A 20150-nucleotide genomic window follows, 5' to 3' on the forward strand; every position below is an offset into this window, starting at 1 on the left:
AAAACAATTCCGAAACAAGATTACTTCAAGACTAGACATGTAGACGATTGGATATTTTGCGAAATGTTTAGAATGGTAAGCGGGTTAATTTGAAAATTATATAAAAATTATATATCTTATTTTAGATTTGTTTTCATATTTTCATTGTTGCAGGCTAAATAATCTTGCAAATAATGTTAAATGCTACAAACGTTGTTAGAAGTTGGAATAAATTTCAAGTCTGTGTCTAGTAATAATGTCACAAAGTAGAAAATTAACGTAGTCTTGCAAATTTTGGCGATGTATGTACTATTTCAGACCTGAATATTTACTTTATCGTGATAGATAGTTCACAAATGTAAATATCTATACAATGTTATTTTCAAGATAATTTCGAAATTGTATTCGGTAATTAAATATTTAGATATATGATTATTTTATCGTTATAATTAAATGTCCAGTGAAAATGTCACAAAACTGATGTAACGTCATATTTCCTCGACGTTACAGTACTGTGTGTAGCTTTTTTTTTCTATATTTTATGATTATGTATTCATTTAAAAACTTGAAAATTTAGAATACAAACTCATTCGCGAAAGCATGCAATTTATTATCTCTGTTCAAATTTTATCTGTGATGTATATTCATACAGAAACCACTTGTAAAAGATCCATACTTCGTTGTAATGAAGATGAACTGCAGGACATTTTACAATGTTTGAACATGTGCAGATTGATTGCGTAAAATATTCACGTTGTTCAATGTGATATATGCATAAAATATTTATACATGTACCAGATTTAGTATTTGTATACATTACAAGACATCAATTAAAGACATGTACTTTTCTTAATTATCTTTATAATAATTTTCTTTCTATTACGATAACGTTTTTGCATAACCTTTTTGACGTCAGATCTTGACGTTTTCGACGTTACCATTCGGTATACCAACATCGTGCGTAACGTCACAGTACAATATTGTTTATACATCATTGACAGAAATTAGTTTATTATGTTATACTGCAGTAGAAAAAAATAGGTGCCTTCCAGTAAGGGACTTTGTATTGCATGGCAATACTTCATTCTCTTGTTTATACTAGTATGTGGCTATGTGTTAAACAAAAGCTTTAAGTGAGAGAGCTTGTAACCAGCCGTCTCCTTTTATCCAGTTGCCTTCAAATTCTGGCAGTTGACAGTTTGATTCTTTTAATGACAAATATTTCGCTAACATTTGAACTATATTTTCTGGAATTAAAACAAAATGATTTCACTTAAACCTAAAGTGTTTTTATTTACAGTATATTGGATTTGTAAATGATACCATGGCTGTTGTTGTTGTTATTACAATTAAGTATTTTAATCTAATAAATACAGATATGAGCACGGATTCAGAATGGCATTTGATGAAATAAAAAAAAAGAAATTAGAAAGAGCTTTAACATTCTTTGTCGCTAAGATGTCGGAGACTTCAAGGAGCACGTTACAGTAGTTGTAATATTACAGGAACATTCGAGGATTATTGACGATGAATGCGTACGATGAAATATTCGCCGTATTTTAATTGTATCCAGGATAGGCAACTCGTGAATGTGCGTGTGTGTATGCGAGTGTGAATGCGTGTGTGCGTGCGTGTGTATATGTATGTGTGTTTGCGATTTAAACATGCAGGAAATTAAAGGGAAATGAAACTGGTCGAAAATTTAGCATTTGTTGACTGGAGATGGACTGTCACTTATTTCATATATTTGTTGTCGCGGATATTTTGCATACTACTAGTTTGTTTCGGCATTGCGTAAACTTAATTTGTACATGAATACCGGACCGGCAACACCGCAACAATGTTTTACATTATTAGTCAGAAATCAAACATTACGCTTACACTTGGTTTGTCTACTTTAAAAGTAATCATGTGTATAATTAGTCAATTCCGAAGAAATGTAAACTAATAAGTAGCATACCTAAAGGTTGTTCTGCACGATTGAAAAAGTGATGGCGTAACGTCATTTATCCGGATAGTCGATTCGACAAACAGATTCGAAAATAATTTCATGAATTGATTGTACCCCGTATGTAAACTTGTTAATACTGCAACATTACTACCTTTCTAAAGAAAATACGATATTGAAAATTTTGACACGTTCATTAATTCCAAATAATACCTTAAAATCGGCATGAAATAAGTAGATATCTTTAAACATGAGCAAATATCTTAAATACAAGCACATAAATCTTTGCATTATATTTCATCGAAACATATGCTTATTTATAATTGTGACTATTTCAAAAAAAAATCGTTGTAATTCTATTCTCCAAACAGTCATGAAATGTAATTTTCCCCCATAGACTCCTATTACTGAAACGAGTGTGAAGTTTTCTTCATATTTCAAATCAATCAAAAAATATAATGTACACGACTCTAACACGACTCTATCTGTTTTATCTGCCGAAATTTGTAATTACGTATTCTGAAGTTTTAAAAAGTCAGGGTTTAATTCAGTACTGTATTATAGAAAAAAAATTGATATGAACATGCATTAACACCTTAAAAAATCAAGTAACCTACTTTATGGACGTATACATTAGGCGGTAGATTTCTCGCCAGTCCACCTGCTGCAAAGTACTCAGCAATGGAACATTCGACAAAGTCGCCATCAGCGTCGATTACAGGAAGACATATCTCTGTTACTGTTCCTAATTTAGCTCTACAATTAGATAATCTTGATTATACCAATATAGTAGCATAGAAAAAATCATAGAAAGTTATTACAACCAAAATATTTTACTATTTATTGTAGTATTTTAATGCATAATAATTCCTTAATACCCCAGTCACACATACTGCGCGGATAGCTACGTCAGGCTACGGATAGAAACGTAGTAATCCGTATCGATCCGTACCTGAGCCGTACGGATTACTACTTGAAGGAACGGCTCAGGTACGGATCGATACGGATTACTACGTTTCTATACGTGGCTAGACGTAGCTATGCGCGCCGCATGTGTGACTGGGGTATAACTTAGATAGTTTTTCACTGTATAAGAAAATAAACACAATACGCACCACAATCACTTTAACATAATCAAGCACATTCAGAATTACAAGTAAATCGTGATGGTTACGTTTCAAGCAAGAAGAAAACATGTCAAGTTTGTTCAAAATAAGCTAAAAATGAGATCCCAATTGTATAAGTAATGTATACTGGTAAACCATATAAGATTCTTTCACTGGTTATAGGTGCAGATGGGAATTTCCGGCCTCGAGGGTAACTGTTTAGGTAACGAGGTTCCTACCGAGTTACCGCCTAAACAGTTACCCGAGAGCCGGATATTCCTATCTGCACCTATAACCAGTGACAGAATCTTTTTCTTGCATACCAGTATCAAGATATAATAATAAAAATAAAATCAATCGGACGGCTTTCTTTTTAGAACTATTTCTTATAGCAGCGTATTAAAACAAAACGCTGGAAATCAACGTCCGTAAACAGGAAAGACGTCATGACTTTTTAAAAACAAACAGCAATATTTAGTTCCGGTTTTGTTTTATCAGTTCAAGCGTAACGTTATGAATTTTTGATAAAATAACGTGTTTTGAATCGAGAAATATACTATCAGGAACAAAGAGGAACTGTCAAGATATTGGATTTTTATTCCGTTTTTCGAAATAAAATGTAAATAACTATATAAATCTTCTACATATATGTAGTTCGTAATAAGTCATTTCAAGCACGAGAGTCATCTTACACCCCGGATTTTTCCAGCACCGGTAAAAATACCGGAAATCCCCGTCTGGTATGCAAAAATTTTTGTTTTTGTATACACTGTTAATCCATAATGATAGCTTGAATAGTGAAAAAATGCGTCTTTAGAAACATTTTTTCTGGAAAACAAGTAAACCTGTAAAAGCGTTTAGCCAAACCCTGTGGACTTCGGTTGGTTTTCTCCGTATCACTGCGTACAGCGGAATTTATCTGGGTTTCTAGATGCCAAAACGGGTAACCACTGCTACGCCTTGTCTGTAGTGTTAAATATCTCCAGGAACTTCCTTCAAAACTGGAATTAAGACATGTTGAAATACGTACCATTTGTGTTTTGCTTGGTTTTTGCTAGTAATTTGAATTTTATGAGTACGAATATTGTTTTCAGTAATTCTGTTCAGTCAACTGGACCTGCAGATACAATGAGACGATTTTTTATGTGAAACCATGTTCGTTTTAACGTCAATACAGAAATTTCGACTTTAATCATTCAAATACGACTTATTGTATGGTTAAGAACTTTATCACTACAGAATAGAAGAACACCGCCTATTTCCTGTTCAATATAGCATTATCCTCATGTAATACATATACATCGAAACCTAATGGTCGCTTGCATGTAATAAATACAAAGAAACGTTGATTACCTGATATCTATGTTCGTCCCATTTCGCAAGAAAAAGTTAAAATAAAGCAGTTCTTGCTCCAATCTGCTGTCTTCGCTAACAGCTATCACTGTTTCGTTGTAAGATCTGTTCACAATATCATCTAAGTCTTGTGACACCGCAAGATGAGTAGTCTTGTTTCTATAATCTGAACTGAAGCTTCCGAGAGATGATGGATAAAATGTTTGCCGCTGAGGTCTAGTTAAGCGGGTTGATCTACCAATATCTTTTTTACTGCAACTTGGACCACATGGACCTTTGCCGAGTACCCATATCGTAACTAGTTCGATAGTCACCTATAGACGCCATACAGATACATCAATCAATACAATATGTGTCTACTTAATGAAAACCAAGCCGGCTTAGAAATGGATATTTGTTCTGATCATATTTTCTTTGCATGTACTTAGAGATTTAAAGAACGTAAACAAAAACTTTTTGCAGCTTATCGAGTTTTCACAGTGTTTGATAAAATCTGGAGATTCGGTCTATGCATAAATTACTTCAGACTCCGTAAACGGTAAATTTTTCCAAGTGATTTTAATATGTATCAAAACATTAGTCTTCGTTTTGCACAAGGTGAGCAGTTCCTTTTCCTTTCCGAATTGGGGTGCGTCAAGGGGAAATTTAAGTCCATTTTTGGTTGCGATTATCCGCATACCAAGAAGGATTTGACAATCATGTAGTATCTTATTTGATCCAAATCACATCAAGGAGGATGTTCATGGCTAACAAGTAGTCATTCATGACAATGCGGATGAATTATCAATGACAAGTAGTTTTATCATCCTCTATCATTCAACTGGCCATTTTGATTATATAGATCTGTCAATGATTAGGTATTCCACCCATGGTTACATTCTCAGACTTCCAGCTGTTCTGTAAGGTCAGGCAGGTTATCTTAGATATGAGGAAAACATTAGTTTGTTTCTTATACATGTATTATAGATTTGCATTTTAAATGAAAATAATTCCTGCAAAACCCGCAACCACCAGACATCTCAAGGCTTTGATATTTTCAATCTATCTTAATGATTTACAAGCATATCTAGAAACATACGGTGTCACAGGCATATTGCTAAATGATCCAATCACTGACGAAGCATGACTTTAACTGTTGCTTCTGCTTTACGCAGACGACACTGTTATAATCGCAAGTAACCAGTCTGACTTTCAAAATAGTCTGAATGTATTTTATAACTACTGTGATCACTGGAAACTAAGTGTTAATAGAAATAAAACTAAAGTAATTGTATTCGGTGCTAGAAATATTGCAAACTTTCATTTTCATTAAGAAGATGAACGCAACGAAATTACTGACAGTTACCACTACTTAGGTGTTACATTCTCAAGCAACGGGTCCTTTTTAAAAGCTAGAAAACACGTAGCCCAACAGGCTAGTAAAGCTATGTACCTTTTGTTTACCAAATCTCAGAATGCAGATTAACCAGTCGACCTAACTATTAAACTTTATCAACATACTGTATTACCTATTTTAACCTATGGGTCCGAAATATATGGATATGAAAACCTGGATTTACTCGAAAAAGTAACAACGAATTTCTCGGAGAATACTATGCTCGTAAAGTAATGTATATCTTATGGAACAGAACATGCCTGTATCAATCATCGTGAAAACAAATATGCTATCGTTTTGGACAAGGTTATTACTAGGAAAAGAAAGTAAGATCTCCTTTTTATTATACCACTATATGTTGCGCAATAACAATGTAAATTTTAAATGGGTCTCAAAAATCAAGGAAATTCTTAATTCTGTAGGACGGCCAGATCTGTGGCTAAACCAGCACGTTGCTGTTAAAAAAAGCACACACAAATTAATAAAACAAACGTTACTCGTCCAGTTCTAGCAAAACTGGCATGGTCAAATGCAGCTTTAAATATAACTTAGAATACGAAAATACTTTAATATCCTTTCAACAACAGACTACAAAACGTTTTTCAAATTCCGATGAATTTAAATTAGCTGACTTTTGTAAATTGGTAAGAGTAATATTAGCTAAGTTTTAAGAAGTACCACCCGATCATACAAAAATCAGAAAGTAGACGCTAGTATTTATAGAAAGAACATTGCCTACCTTAAGAAGTTAATCCAGTTGTTGACATTCTCAGCACTACTTTTACCTGTTTTAACTCTACAGTCTAAATATAGCAACGTAAAAATCACTTTTTCTGTTTTTTGCGTGCATATGTAAATGTGTCCTCATTCACAGACCTCATTACATTTGTCATTCGTCTACTCCGCGCAAGAAATAGTTACCCATATTATAGAAAAATAACTTTGCTTATTAGTGCATTGTATACATGTGTTTATAATTAAATATGTGTGTTAATGAACCAGAAATGATCAGATATAACCTTGAATAGAAAGATTACAAGTAATTTGCACCTATGTAAATGAGTTATGAGATACGATTCTATGAGTTCCCCCTTGACACTTATGTATACTGCTAATTTAATAGTTCATATTTTATATTCTGTTGACTGCTACCGAAACAAACAATACATTGTTAAAAAAAACATATTGCATATCCTCATGTTGTATATCATATACCTTGGGTGAATAAAGTATCTGTCTGTCTGTCTGTCTGTCTATTATACTCACAGATACAATTATGATTTTTGTTTTTGTTAAATCTTGTATTATTATTTTCATGCTAATTACACATAAACATGCTAATTTCACATACACATGCTTATCACACATGCTAATGCTAATTTCACATACACATGATAATTACACAAACACATGATAATTACACATATACATGTATAGAAATACCGTGTAATTGTCGTCTGGCCGTTTTGTCATAGAATATCGCATTGATCCGCCATAAAACTGCCCGTCGGCAAGAATACAGTGAAAAAGCATACAAAACTGGATGATAGTCACTGCAACAGTCTTCCACGCAATCGTCGCCATTTTCATTTTCTAAATCGGCAAGAAAGGATATAAAGTTTAAATTATCTATTTTGGTACAAAGATGTTAATTTACCGTCTCTAAGTATGTAGAACACATCAAAGGAAGACAATAAAGGGCAAAAATGTTAGCTATTTCATCTTGAAAGGTTTTTGCCATTCTGGACTGACTTAACTTAGTTTCTATCGGATTAGAACAATTTATTTTACTGTGTTTGGTAAGTTACTGGAAATATGTAATTATATCATTACTTTACTTTCAATGGACTTTTGGGCAAGTTTATCAACTGAAAATGACTCAACACGCTGTTAATTCCTACGGCCACTCATACCTTTGACGAAATTCAAATGGAAAGCGTGAATCGCTATCTATAAATGTTCGGCTAATTGATACTATGATATAAAAGGAAGTAAATGCAAAAACACAACATTGTATACTGCATAGAGCATACATGTTATGGCACGACAATTATTTTACTTCATTTGGTGAATATTGTGTTTAATTCATATTGGCATACATCTTAGACCGTGATTTTTATCTGCCTTAAATGTAAAAAATAATATTATTCTCGGACAGACAAATGTGAAATTCTGCCAAATTACAGGAGAAATGCTTCATAGATTTATCATATGTCACCATCAATTATAGCTCAGTGTATGATTATAATTTCTAGTATTCTACGGTCGTGGAGCCCATTAAATGCTCATTTATGATAACTTTCTGCTTTCTGGTGCTATATGCAGGGATGGCATAGCACTTTTCATGGACACACTCCATTACACCGAGTCAACTAAAATGTTGCTTGATGGCATTTTGTATTCTATTTCATATTTATTTAACTATCACAACATCACAGTTTATTTATTTATTTTTTTTGTTGTTGTTTGTTTTTAACAGTTGCTCATTCTTTTTTCAAATTAGCAGGGAATCCACTGAATTTAAGCCAGAGCTAAGAGCCATGAGTGTTGTTGGACTTTTCATCACTCTCAAACTAGAACCAGTTCTGCTACTTTTATGCTTGATTGCGTTCTAGTTCTATGCCTGAAAGAACCTTGTTGCTGATTTGTTTTACAATCAGAACAGCAGTCTATTTGATTACGGTCTATATTTATTTTATATTCAAGACAGAGTTCCGTTTTAGCTGGTGGAAGTGGGACCAGATGATGGTGTAGTGTTCGTGACCCGACATAAGCAGGCTTGTTAAGCAGAGCCAGCGGGCTTGTTATAGCAGAGCCAGCGGGCTTGTTTAAGCAGAGCCAACTTAATTACATCTATGTTTGATATGTTAAATGCTTTCAAAAATATTAAATATACAATGATCTCAACTACACTATCACTGTGGCGTTTCCGTCATATATTAAAAGAGTCTACAACAAGAAAATGCATTTTTCATAAACTAAAGAATGAAATAAAAGACAATATGAATAATTTGATGATATGAAGTAATGTGAAGCAAACAATTATAAATAGCTCACACTGATTGAATATTACCAAATAAATATATATCCCCACTTATATACTGATATGCAGGAAGAAACTATCTTGAGTTGTTTTCGGTGTTAGCTATATAACATGGATTTTGACCTAGATTATGTAATCGATTATGTAATCGAGAAACGGAACAGGTGCGCGCTGAGAAGATAAACTATTTAATAAGTCTTGAATGACATTGAATACCAGAAGGCACATATTGTTACATGGAAGATACTTAGTAAATCAAAATAATTTATTATATGTTAAAGTTTTTTAGAAATTCGTCTCCGCAAGAGAACTCAAAAGTAAACGTCTTCCCTCGCTCACAGATGAATGTGTCGGCTGGTTTAAATGTAGAGTGAGTGTACCTGGTTTCTGACTCATGGTGGTTTCGCAAACACGACAAAGTCATGTTTTTTTCGTGATAATAAAGCAGAAAATTTAACAAATCTTTGTTATTTTTCACGGTGCTATTAAAGTTATTCCCTACATAATTTGCCACCAGGGGTCTTTCCTCACTGGGGTTTCGCTCTGATCATAGAAGACGAAAGCAATAACAACACCAGTCAGCTGAAAACTCTTAACTTCGTGAAATTAATGACCATGCAAGCAACAACAATGTGAAATTTAAATTCAAAGGTCTCTATTCCATCTATTTACCTTTTACGTTTCCAAAATAAAGAAGATTTTAACGTTTACTGAAGGTTCTCCAATTTGCAAATGTTTTATTTTTTGCTATTAGCTTTTTAAAAAAATAAATGAGAACTAATCAAGGAATAAGAGCAATTCCAAATCTTTTCTGTCTATACATCCTACTTAATTATGAATTTTTCATCCGCTAAACATACTACTTACCTCTACGCCGTTTGTCCTTAAAAAGATATTCTGTTTGTTATTGTTGTTGTTGATGATGATGATGTTTTTTCATATTGAAAAACATTGAACTGAATATAAAACTTTTGCTATCTTTTGCATGGTTTTTAGTTACTACACATATTCTATCAGTATTCTTATTCAAGTGTTTAAGCTAAATGGACACGACAAGATACCTTTCTTAAATACTTAAATGATAATATTATGTAAGGCATGGGTAACAAACATATTTCCTTCTTAGACTCGAGTTTTCTTTAAAGTACTCTGGGGACAGTGTGAATCCGAACATCGAACACAACGTTACACGTGATTGTGTAACTAAGGAAACTGATTTTTTAAACAAGTAATAATAAACTAACCTCATTTACAGCGTTCCAGCTCCTGAATTAAAACACATGCTCTGCTCTGTTTTAAAGACTGTTTAATGCGATAACGGTTCGTTTGAACCAGCAAAGATAACATACTAAAAATGTATACATACACTACGTTTTAGGTCAACTGTAAGGTGATATGAGAGCTTCAAAAGTTAATCATTTAAATCCTATGTAGAAGATTATATATAATGAAATTAAAATTAACTAACGCACTGTACTTAAGGCTAACTTTAGCGAGGACCTTACAATGATGCTACAGACCAATAAAATCTGAAAAGAAGATCCCTCGGAAGCACCGAAAACAGGGTAAACAGGGAAAATTTCAGACTCGGTTTGATTGAGTCTGTTCATGGGCAGTAATGGAAATTGCAACACTGCCCACACCCCCTAGCACCGGCTACAGCAGTATTCAATCTTCAAATCTAAATGAGTTGAAATCAATGATCACGAAGGACCAGAGAATATAACAACACTGAGATGAAGTCGGGGCGACTTTTTACAGCCGCCACACAGCACTTGACACCCGCTGTTGATGAAGATCCGTCTATTCTTGCATTCAACTTTTTTTTTCTCTCTCTAGATCCGCCCATACCTTAATGGGAGACAAAAATCTGTGTTAACGCGGCAGTTTGAACACGTGATGATAATCGGTAATTTCCGTTCGATTACATTTTTACGAACGTTTTTTTCGGCATTTTCCGGTAATTACAAAGGTCAATCAAGTGCGGCTCGTGTGACATTAAGGGCATAAGAATGCCGAAATAATATCTACGAATATACGAAATCGCACGGAAGCTGCCGGTTGTCATTATGGACTTGCTAATTAATCCCCTACCGATGGAATACTGGAGGGGTCTATAGAAATGCCCTCCTCCGTCCGTCCTTCGTCCGTCTGCTGGGCACACGTATATATGATACCTTAAGTGGTAGGAGGTGTGGCCTACGACAATAGAAATCCTTTGTATTCATTCCGTAACCACTTAAGTCTTTTGTTCATTAAGTGGTCATTCTATTGTTTTCAAACAATGGAATAACCACCTAAGGTATCAAACGTGGGGCCCTTCCGTTCGTAAATCTGAATCCTGCGATAACTCACAAAGTATTGAAGCTAGAATCATATGAATCATATGAATCCTCAACTTTTATATACATTGGTGGATTATCTTAGTGCCACACATTAACGTTCCCCATGATGAGACAATATGTCAACGCATCATTTATGCGTGTCGGTTAAAGGTCAAGGTCACTGTTCGAGGTCAATTAAAAATTTGTGTCTGCTCCATTACTTTTAATTGCATTAAAGGGTTTTTATTACTACATAGAAATGTTCCCCATGATTAGACAATGTCTCGTGCACATCACCCATGGTTTTCAATCAAAGGTCAATGTCAGTATTGAAGGTCCAGTAACTTGAGGTGTTTTCTTCCCGGTAGGGGACTTCTGTAATGCCACTGCAATACTCGGTCGCATGTTTAATTAGGTATGACATAGAAACCGAAAAAAAACCTACAGAAAAGGGTCTTCAAAGTTTTTGATATGATTGTCACAAATTGACATACGGGCCTTATTTTATATGTATTGTAAATGCAGGTATTGCATCATCTTTTTGTAAATTTTTGAGTTATTGAGGTAAATGTCAGATTTCACGCATGAAATACCTCTCATGTTTTTCTGTATTTCATAACTTAAATTTCCATGTAAATTTCATTAAATTCTGTTCAGTAATAAGAAAGTTGATATTTTATAAACTTCAGTAATTCGTGTTTTTATCCCCAAAACCACTATAATGGGCCTCAAATTGTCAATTTAAATTCGCGCCAAAGTAGTTAGATTCCCCGGCTATATCGTGAATCCCGTGAAAATGACAATAGTCGGAGCTCACGGCTTAGCCGTGAATCCCATGAAATTTAGTATTTGGCGGGACATTATCCTTTAAATAGACTGGACTAGATATGCCTTGCGCACACCACCTTACGACTTTATAGACGAATCTATGTCTGAATTATTTTCTTGCTAGAAATTTATGCTCGATCGAGCTTCTTCCGCCAGACGATTTTCCTGGTGATGTCATAACCCCGAAGTACAATGCCCGAGGTTTACTTGTCTTCACTCGCCTGGATGTGATATTCCCAGCGCAGAGCTTACGTCCCATGGTTGTGCCGTAAACCGCAAAGACGATGATTTTTGTTATCCTCTGAAGTCAGCTCAGGGATGCAATCACCTACCACCATAGGGAGCCAATACGGAATCAACGTATTCACGGTTTAAAGGGACTGTATTTTGAATTTAGAAGCTATGTTTTGTTTGTGCTACTTAAAGTTCACAATTACATTAAAGACCTGTGTCACGTCAGATTAGAATGGACTATAAGAACTTTTGTATCTAGAGATACTGAATTTTTTTTTTCTTTCTTATCATCAGTTTTTTTTTTTTTTATATCTATTCATTGTTAATAATCATCTTATGTAAATAAATTTGTAAATATTGTAAAGGGTGTTGATTTGTTCTGATGGTTACTGTCGCCGGTACGGCCTTTCCTGTCACAATGGTGTCAGAAGTGGGATTGGTCGACCAGACACAGTAGCTATTCGAACATTATTAACACCCATTTAACTGCAGCAATAATTTGTAAAGATTCCTCTTGTTTTGTTTTATTGTTACACATATAATAGTTTTATTCATTTTTCAGAGTGACGTCTTACCTCAGACAAGACATAACAGATCCGTAACTTCAGCTAACCAGCTTTAGTGGTCACAGACTGATAGACAGTTGCTTACGACACTTGGATTCTGGGGTGAGTTCGTTCCTTTTATTTTTCTTTTGGGTTTATTTTGTGTCACTCTATGATTAAGCCACCATATATCTGTGCTGAGAGTGATCGCCCTTGACAAGGAGAGTTATCCTACTCACTCTTAATTGTGCGTCGCCCTACTTCTCCCAGTGATCCTATTTTGTATTAGTGTACTGTATACATACTAGATACAGTATTTTAATTTGTGTGTTTTAGCAAGCTTGTTTACTTGCATATACTTTTAACCTACTCTTAGGTTTTAGTGCTACACTGTTGTGTTATACCTATACTTTATCTTAGGATAAAGCACGTTGATTTATTTTTGTTTATTTGTTACACTAAAGTGTTAACACTAGTTACAGTTGATTGATATTTTATAAGGCTCGGGTATTGTTACAGCCTACTGTCACTGTACTTTGTTGATTGTTGCCTATGCAACCTTGATTGACACATAGTACTGTTGCGCAACTTAGTGTATTATTTTAGTGAGGACGTTTGGTGTAGTATATACGTAGAGTATAGTATTTTGTTTTGGCTTCAGTGGTTACTGTCTAGCCTTAGTGTAAACTAGTGTAGTCTAGTATTCCCTCACGATTGTTTATTTAGTGTCTCAGGTTGTTATAGTAGCTGTTGTACTGTAGTGTTATATAGTGTTAACGTAGTGTACTCATTTAAACATGACTAGTGTAGTAGAGTTAACGAAGGTAGGGAAGGAGTTAGGTTATGAAGGAGAGGAGTTACGCAACTTTGTTAAGGAAGAGCAGGCTAGGGAACGTGAGGAAAGACATAGTAGATTAGAGGCAGAGAAAGATAGGTTAGAAGCAGAGAGAGTAAGAGATAGGGAAAGATTAGAGTTAGAAGCTAGGTTGCAGAAAGAAAAGATAGAATATGAAAAACAAAGTAGTTTAGAAGCAGAGAGAGAAAGAGAGAAGGAAAGGTTAGAAGCAGATAGGGAAAGATTAGAGTTAGAGGCTAGGTTGCAGAAGGAAAAGATAGAGTATGAACGTAAGTTAGAATTAGATAAGTTAGAATACGGACGTAAGTTAGAACAGGATAAGTTAGAAATGGAAAAGGAGAAGTTAATGTTAGCTAGGAAGTTAGAAACAGAGATAGGAGTAAGTCAAGTAGGTCAGAGAGTGGAAATAGTATTATAGAACTAAGTGATGTAGAGGAGTTAGGTATGCTTAGTGTAAGTACATGTCCTACAAAACCCGGTACTTGTAATGGTAGGGATGTAATCGCTATGCGGGATACAGGTTGTACATGTGTGATAGTGAAACGGGACTTAGTAGAAGCAAGTCAGTTTTTAGAGAAAACCCGTAGATGTAAGTACATAGATGGGAGTGAACATAGGCTAGATGTAGCTAGAATAGATATTGATTGTCCGTATTTCAAGGGTACAGTAGAGGCGTTGGTTGTAGATAATCCTACCAATGATGTTATAATTGGTAATGTAGAGGGAGCTGTAGAACCTCAGTTTAGTAGCTTAGCGTCAGCAGTAGAAACTAGGGCGCAAGCCAAAGTTAAGAAGCAAGTAAAGCTTAAAGTTCCGTCTCAGATTTTAGATGTATCTAGAGAGGAATTCTTAGAAAAGCAACAGAATGATAGCACTTTAGATTTGTGTAGAAAGAAGGCTGAGGAAGGTACGATTAAGCAGTGTAGAGGTAAAGGTTCAGTTAGGTTTGAGATAAGGAATAGATTGTTATATAGAGAGTATACCGCCCAGAATTTAGACAAAAGTAGACAGTTGATTGTACCTAAATGTCTTAGAGAAACTGTGATGAAAGTTGCACATGACTCGTTACTGTCAGGCCATTTAGGTATAAGGAAAACTAGTGATAGGGTATTAGGCGAATTTTACTGGCCAGGAGTAATGGCAGAGGTTAGGAGGTACTGTCAGTCATGTAGTATTTGTCAACGTACTATAGCTAAGGGTAGAGTAAGTAAAGTTCCGTTAGGAAAAATGCCTTTGATTGATACTCCGTTTAAGAGAGTTGCCGTCGATATCGTTGGTCCGATCGAACCTATGACTGATAGGAAAAACAGGTACATTTTGACTATGGTAGATTATGCTACTAGATATCCAGAAGCCATAGCACTACCTAGTATTGAAACTGAGAGAGTAGCAGAGGCATTAGTAGATAATTTAGTGTTGTATCCAGAGAGATTTAGAATGGCGGAGCGCCCCGCCCTTTTTTTTCTTGCGCCCTCCTGCCCGTATTTAGCGCCATTCGATGTGTAACTGCGCCACTCTAAATGCCCTTTGTGAAGCCCCGCCCTATTCCACTAATCACGCGCCGAAACTGCGATTGATTGACAAGCAATTAAAGCATCAATCGGCCGTTTCTCGCTATCGCTAGTTATGTCATGTAATCAAGGTCGCGTGTCTGTGTGTATTGATCCGTGTACATTAAACAGGGTGCAAGTTTATCGAGTCGATTACATAAATGTATATGCGGCGAGTGTTTGTCATCGAAATTGATTGGGATAATTGTTGTTTTTCGCAGAAAAAAGCGACCGATTGTAAGAAATGTTGGAAAGTATTTTAATTAAGGATTGTTTTTGTCACGTCGGCAAGCATCTGAGGATTAACTGGAATTAATTTAAACGGTAATTAAAAGGTAATTTACTATAATTTTCTTATTGTACAGATTTTTTTGGCCAAGAAAGTTTTATGTAGGTTGTCATTCTTTCTAGAAACTTTGACATTACCAGTGTAAAAGTAAATCATGCCTTCCGAAAAACGGAAGAAAATTCAACTCCAAAATGAGCGTGCTAAAATTGCACAAACAAACAGGAGTTTAACTTCGTTCTTTAAAAGGTAAATAAATCTATATTTTACTTGTTTACTCATACTTATGAAGTGATATGCGTTTCTGAAAATACATTTTGAGAAAATTAATGTTCTCGTTCACGTATGCACGTGCATCAGTGACTTGTGTCTGATAGCAGTGCAGAAGTCATTTTAGTTTGTGAAGCACAAGTCACGTGCTATTTTCAGTTTTTACAACTATTTTAACTGTTTAAAAGTGAGGAAATACTTCTGAAAAAAAAAAAGTTTGATATCTTAGAACTACAAAATAGAATGTAAACAGTCATGTACATGTGATTTACTAAGAACGAAATTTGTTGTTTTATAGAAAATAACCTGTCTTTCAACTTTATCTACTTATTATGAACAGCTTGGTACATTCTTTATGATAAACCTGGGTCCATGTGGCGTAAAAAAAAATATAAAAACAAAATCACCAAAAGGAATGTTTCAAAAGGCTCCTTATAAATAGAATAATGACACAGACATCCAAAGTAGTCAGTATTTAATGTTGTTGTTGTTGTAAAGGAAAATAAAACTTGATTAGGAACAATTCATATTCACTTTCAGACAAACAGACAGTGATACACAAGACACAGCACCCAGCAGTGAATCTTTGCCTAACCAGTGTGTGTCGTCACCGCCTGAATCACAAGATACTAGGTATGCAATGTTGACTATACGCAAAATACTGTAATATATCGCGTAAAACTCAAATACACTCTGACCGCTTGATGGTTGTAAGTTTGAGCTCTGCTACAGGCTATGTTTCTCAATGTTAGAAAGTTTGCAACATACAGATTTTTCTTAAAAATGGTATATTGACTATAGAAATGAAATGCAAATCACCATGCTTGTTGCTTAGTTTTTCTGTCTTGATTTGGCATTAGTGTCTTTTTAGCAGTTTTCAAGTGGAGGTAACAGTACGCCTTTAAATATCAGTATTCATTATTGTACTTACACTGACGAGACATGAAAACGCAACAATCATTATTCTTGAATTTATTTTGTACTATACCAATTGTGTTTTACGGACTGTTGTGCTGATTAAATTATAGAGTATCGAGATGTGTATATGTTGGACATTCCAAGGTGATGTATCTCGTCAGTGTAGTTGTCTCTTTTTCCTTGGAAATTAATGTGGCTTTATATTTTACTTCAGTAATGTTGTTCAAGAGCAAGAGCCGGAAAACAACCTCCAAGAAAAGTTGAATGTCAACGCCAACCAAACACCCAGAGTGATTCGTAAAGCAAAACACAAGCTAGGGTTTGACATAGAATGGACACGCAACAGACCATGGTTGTTACATAAATTAGAAATGATAAATGAAAAAAGTGTTGAGGTCATGATCTGTACTTTGTGTCAGAAACATAAGACATTAGGGAAAAACGGAAGTGATTCATGGTCAAAATCAGGTTATAAAAGCCTCCGTCTTGATAAGGTGAAAGAGCATGAGGATTCTTCTCAACACAAAGAAGCTGTAACTCTTGAAACAAAGTCACAAGTAACAATTGAAGACTCCATAACAGAAAAAACACCACTAAGTGAGAAGGAGTTTGAAGCAGTACTGTGTGCCACAAAATGTGTACATTTCTTGGTTAAACACAACATACCAGTAACAACTGTCTATGAAGACTTTATTAACTTTGCCATCAATGACCTCCAAAGCCCCATTCTCGCTAATCTTTCCAAAGGTAAAAATGCTACATACAAAAGCCGTACAACTGCCACAGAACTGCTCACAGCAATGTCTGAAGATATCGAAGAGACACTTAAACAGAGAGTGAAGAAAAGTCCAGCCTATGCTATTATGACAGATGAAGCCACAGACATCTCCAATAAAAAACATCTAGCTTTCTGTGCAAAGTATGTCGACGAAGCAGGTGAAATAAAGGTTGACTTCATCAAAGATGTAAGAGTTGATAACGGCAAGGCTGAGACAATATTCAAGGAAACTGTGGAATTAGTCCAAGATGAAATAAGGGTTGACAACTTTGTAGCATTCGGAAGTGATGGGTGTAATACCATGATAGGGGAAAAAAGTGGTGTGACAACGAGACTGAAGGAAGTTAAACCAGAACTAGTTACAGTACACTGCCATAATCACAGACTAGCCTTAGCAGCAAAAGACAGTTTTCAATCACTAAAAGAGTTTCAAGAAACTGACGAAGTTCTTTCCAGTGTACATAAGTACTACAAGTCATCATCAAACCGAACAACCTCACTAGAAAAACTTCAAAATGTCCTTGAAGATTGTGACACAAAACGTGTGAAACAAGTTGCACATACGCGCTGGCTTTGTCATTACGACGCGGTGACATCTCTGAAAGATACATATGCTGCAGTAATAATGGATCTTGAGAACGCTGTAGAATCAGGGAATGATAAAGTTAGAATAGGGTCTGGGCCATCAGCAAGTGGTCTTGCCAAGAAACTTAAATCGTACCAAACAGTCCATATCATTCACTTCCTCTGTGACGCACTGAAGCCATTGACTCAATTGGCTCTGACTTTCGAGACAAATAACATTGACTTGTCAGTGATAAAACCAAAGATGGATTCCACAGTCTCTGCGTTAAAAAAGTTGAAAACATCGCCAGGAGTTAGCTTGCGCAAGGCATCAAAGCTAATGGATGACTTCGAAATAAGTCCCACCGAACAAAAAAGAAGTGTTGTACATGCAGCTGAAAACAAATTCATTGACAATCTTATAGACAACATAGAGAGTCGGCTAGAGAATAGTGATATTATTGACGCAATGAGCATATTTAACATGTCAGGGAAAGGGTCTTTTGATGGAAATGATGAAATTGAACTGTTGGCTGAACACTTCAGTGAGGATGTAGACTCTGCTTTGTATGAGTGGGATTCACTCAAAGACTGTGTAGCTGAACTTGATCCAGTGGTGAAAAACAGTCCCTCAGCCCTCCTTAAGACACTTATGACAGTTTCCCCCACTACCGGTAACACCTATCCTGTTGTGACAAAATTATGTTCAACAGCCGCTGTTCTCCCCGTCAGCACTGCTGAGGTTGAGCGTGTATTCTCAAGTGTAAACAGAATTGTGACAGACTTAAGAAATAGATTAAGTGTGGAAAACACAAATAAACTTCTGCATGTGATAAAAAAATGACCAATACATCAATTACCAAGCAGTGGTTAAGAGATGGCTGAAGGCAAAGCCTCGCAGAATTTGAATATATATTAACATGATAATAAACACAGGACTATTTTTTCAAGCCTGTATTTAAGGAAGTTAGTATATACTGAAGTCATACTGAATTGGAAAATAAGTTCATAACTGTATTTTTGTATTGAAGGTTTTGTGGTACATGTATAATACAGTATAAGTTTTGAAGTCTTTTTCAGTATAAATCTGCCACACTACTTCACTACAATGTAGAAAAGATTTTTGAGAAATAATAAGAAGTAATTCCAGATAAATATTTTTTTAATTAAAATGAACTTACTTCAAAATAACAAAATGTCACTAGATCTATTATTTCTGACTGTTATATTCTTTGAAGACAGTGTTTTATTGTGTTTCTTGTGTATTTTACAATGTATTCAGTATTTTACTGTTTAACTTGAGAGATGGCTGAAGGCAAAGCCTTACAGAATTGGAATATCAACATGATGATAAACACACAACTATTTTTTCAAGCCTGTTCTTTAAGGAAATTAGTATACTGAAGTCATATTAAATCGAAGTCAATAACTGTATTTTTGTATTGAAGGTTTCATGGAACATGTATAATACAGTATAAGTATGTGTTTTACAATGTATTTAGTAATTTATTGTTTTAGTTTTTCTGTTTGCCTTGATGGAAATGTACTGACAGTTTCCCATAGTCATAGAAGAGAATAATAAATAAAAATATATTGTGTTATATATTGTTTAATATTTCATTCACTGTGGTTTAAAACAGAAACTGGGTAAAGAGTTATAAGATATCGCAAGAATACGCAATTTGAGGAATGTTATGTTTGCATGTGAGAACCATTAATCTCACTGAGATTCCAAGGACTTTTGAGTCAACTGCTCGTGTTAAGAAAGACATAAACAGATGTTTTCAAAAAATGTTTTAATATAATAGATGCATAAATATGCAATATCAGAGGGAAATACAATGGTACATCATCACACAAATACACACAGAATGCCTCCAAATTGCACGAAATGACGCGCATGATTTAAAAATTTTCCGGGGGAGCATGCCCCCGGACCCCCCTAGCCCCATGCCCCTTTTCCACTGCCCCATGCCCTTTTTACATCCTGGATACAACACTAGATATGTATAGTAGATTAGGAGTGCCAGAGGAAATGCTTACCGATTGTGGATCGCAGTTTACGTCAGAACTTATGGCCGAAGTTAGTAGATTATTGTCATTAAGGCAGTTAACTACAACACCGTATCACCCTATGTGTAACGGTTTAGTAGAGAAGTTTAACGGTAGTTTAAAGCAGATGTTGAAGCGTAT

The 20150-nt window shown here is 35.1% G+C and overlaps 2 protein-coding genes across 4 annotated transcripts in view; one reads left to right on the forward strand and one right to left on the reverse strand.

Annotated features, from left to right (window-relative positions):
* The window catches only part of LOC123523629 (uncharacterized), a 31652-nt gene extending 21470 nt beyond the window's left edge, over positions 1-10182 (reverse strand). The window contains exons 1-5 of one of the 2 annotated variants that reach the window (XM_053543794.1): positions 10049-10182; positions 7205-7354; positions 4387-4700; positions 3879-4034; positions 2545-2683 (exon numbers count right to left, since the gene is read on the reverse strand). In XM_053543794.1, the coding sequence (XP_053399769.1) occupies positions 2545-2683; positions 3879-4034; positions 4387-4700; positions 7205-7351 (756 nt within the window). In that variant the 5' untranslated portion in view covers positions 7352-7354; positions 10049-10182. Of the gene's footprint in view, positions 1-2544; positions 2684-3878; positions 4035-4386; positions 4701-7204; positions 7355-8834; positions 8926-10048 lie in introns of those variants that run through there. The other variant, XM_053543800.1, reaches the window with a different exon arrangement.
* Positions 10183-15036: 4854 nt separating this feature from the next.
* Positions 15037-19558, forward strand: LOC123524638 (zinc finger protein 862-like). Of its 2 annotated transcripts, none has more exons than XM_053543804.1 (3): positions 15037-15476; positions 16238-16330; positions 16830-19558. In XM_053543804.1, the coding sequence occupies exon 3, from the start codon at positions 16987-16989 to the stop codon at positions 18799-18801; it is 1815 nt and encodes a 604-aa protein (XP_053399779.1). In that variant the 5' UTR covers positions 15037-15476; positions 16238-16330; positions 16830-16986; the 3' UTR covers positions 18802-19558. The 2 variants fall into 2 exon arrangements, with proteins under 2 accessions (XP_053399779.1, XP_053399785.1); XM_053543810.1 differs by having other exon boundaries at positions 15037-15465.
* Positions 19559-20150: the final 592 nt, after the last annotated feature.

Source organism: Mercenaria mercenaria, chromosome 1 (assembly GCF_021730395.1).
Source record: "Mercenaria mercenaria strain notata chromosome 1, MADL_Memer_1, whole genome shotgun sequence".
Classification (NCBI taxonomy): domain Eukaryota; kingdom Metazoa; phylum Mollusca; class Bivalvia; order Venerida; family Veneridae; genus Mercenaria; species Mercenaria mercenaria.

What these genes read in the sequence shown, in the direction of transcription:
- LOC123524638 (XM_053543804.1), top strand. Translation starts at nt 16,987, where the DNA reads ATGATAAATGAAAAAAGTGTTGAGGTCATGATCTGTACTTTGTGTCAG.